The sequence below is a fragment of the Phalaenopsis equestris genome, unplaced genomic scaffold (genome assembly GCF_001263595.1).
Source record: "Phalaenopsis equestris unplaced genomic scaffold, ASM126359v1 Scaffold000702, whole genome shotgun sequence".
Classification (NCBI taxonomy): domain Eukaryota; kingdom Viridiplantae; phylum Streptophyta; class Magnoliopsida; order Asparagales; family Orchidaceae; genus Phalaenopsis; species Phalaenopsis equestris.
In genome coordinates this window covers 468,455-470,118 of record NW_018165142.1, presented here as the reverse complement: position 1 = coordinate 470,118, position 1,664 = coordinate 468,455, and the positions used below count along the sequence as shown (strand labels likewise).

The 1,664-nt window shown below is 41.0% G+C and overlaps 1 protein-coding gene across 3 annotated transcripts in view; it reads left to right on the top strand.

Annotated features, from left to right (window-relative positions):
• Positions 1–476: 476 nt before the first annotated feature.
• LOC110030338 (hydroxyproline O-galactosyltransferase GALT3) overlaps positions 477–1,664 on the top strand; it is an 11,700-nt gene continuing 10,512 nt past the window's right edge. For all 3 annotated transcript variants that reach the window (XR_002294646.1, XR_002294645.1, XM_020733007.1), the window contains exons 1-2: positions 477–600; positions 670–948. Coding sequence is in view for 1 of the 3 variants with exons in the window: in XM_020733007.1 (XP_020588666.1) it covers positions 556–600; positions 670–948 (324 nt within the window). In the remaining 2 variants the exon portion in view is untranslated. The remainder of the gene's footprint in view (positions 601–669; positions 949–1,664) is intronic.

Sequence of the window (1,664 nt, the reverse complement as noted above, 5' to 3'; positions counted from 1 at the left end):
CTCTCCCTCCTTTCTCGTGCCGACTCCCTTCCCCCTGCCGCCGCAGCATCCCCACGTTCCTTGCAATTCCCTGCGGTCTTGTTGAAGACTCAGCCATCAATCTCGTTGCTATACCAGCCGGACCCTTCTTCATTGAGCTCGTCGGTAGCGGGACTCCGCCGCATGTCGTGCTTCGGTTCAACGTCAGCCTCGCCTCCGGCGATTCATCGAACATTGCTCAGAGCTCATGGACGCCGGAGCTTGGGTGGATCGAGTGGCAGTGGTGCCCGGAGCCTGATGGTAATCTGAAAGGTAAAGCAGGCAATCTTAGTAGGAGCTCTTTGATGAGTCCTTGGATAACTTTTTTGGGAATTGATGAGGAGAATTCTACTGAAAATGGTTACAGTTGATGAGCTAGTTCGCTGCAACGTGCATTCTGGGGAGAGCATCACTGAGGATCGGCACAATGGTAGTGATGTTGATGGAAAGAAGAGTTCTCGCTTGAGCATCAACTTCCCCTTCACTGTAGGCCACGCATTCACCAGCAATTTGTGGGCAGGAATTGATGGCTTCCACATGACGGTGAATGGGCGCCATGAGACATCGTTCATGTATAAGGAGGTAAGATGACGAAATCAATCTTGATTTTATGAATTGTTCCATAACAATGACTTGTAACGATGATTACAGAGACTTGAACCGTGGTCTGTGAGCGGAGTAAAGGTGGAGGGAGCTTTAGAGGTGTTATCATGTTTTGCAAATGGTTTACCTTTCTCTGAAGATCTGGCGTTGGCTGGCGATGTGGAGAAGCTGAAGGCTCCTAAGATTGCAAAGCGCAGGGTGTTCATGCTTGTTGGGGTGTTCTCCTCAGGCAACAATTTTGCTCGGCGGCAGGCTATAAGGAGGTCCTGGATGCAGTATGAAACTGTGAGGTCCGGTGAGGTTGCGGTGCGGTTTGTCATTGGACTTGTAAGTTTCACTCCTTCAGTTCAGACAAATTTTAATGGTAAATTTACGTACATACCAAATAATTCTTATGCATTTACATTTCTAACACTTAAAGTTTGAAATTCACATTTAGTCAATTCTGTATTTACATATCTAACGCCTAAATTTTAGTTTTACATTGGTACCAACAAAATCTTTTATATCACATAAAAATACTACTATTTTAACTCTTAAAATGTGAAATATGTCTTTTCATGCATAGATAAGGTGATATATATTGTATATAAATCTTCCTTACATTTATGTCGCCTTTGTATAAAAAAACCCGGTATTTCGCTTTTTAAAAGTTAGCTATAGTTGCATTTTTTATATGATGTCAAAGATTTGAGTGTTATGTATGCAAATAAGAAAGTTTAGGTGTTAGATTTATAAATATATAAGAATTAATTGTGTTATGTATATGTAAATGCCACAGTTTTTTTTTTTTTTCATTTGAGCTAGCATACTTCTACCAAGTAGGGCTGTCAATTTGGCTCGTTGTTCGTGAACAGCTCGTGTTCAGCTCGTTCGTTAAGCCTAACGAGCCGAATACGAACAAATTTTTAAGCTCGAAATGTAAACGAGCCGAACACGAACAACAGTTTGTTCGCTTCTGTTCGGCTTGAAACGGCTCGAAAAAAAAATTATATAACTTTTTATATAACAATATATTACATATATTATTTATATAATAATAT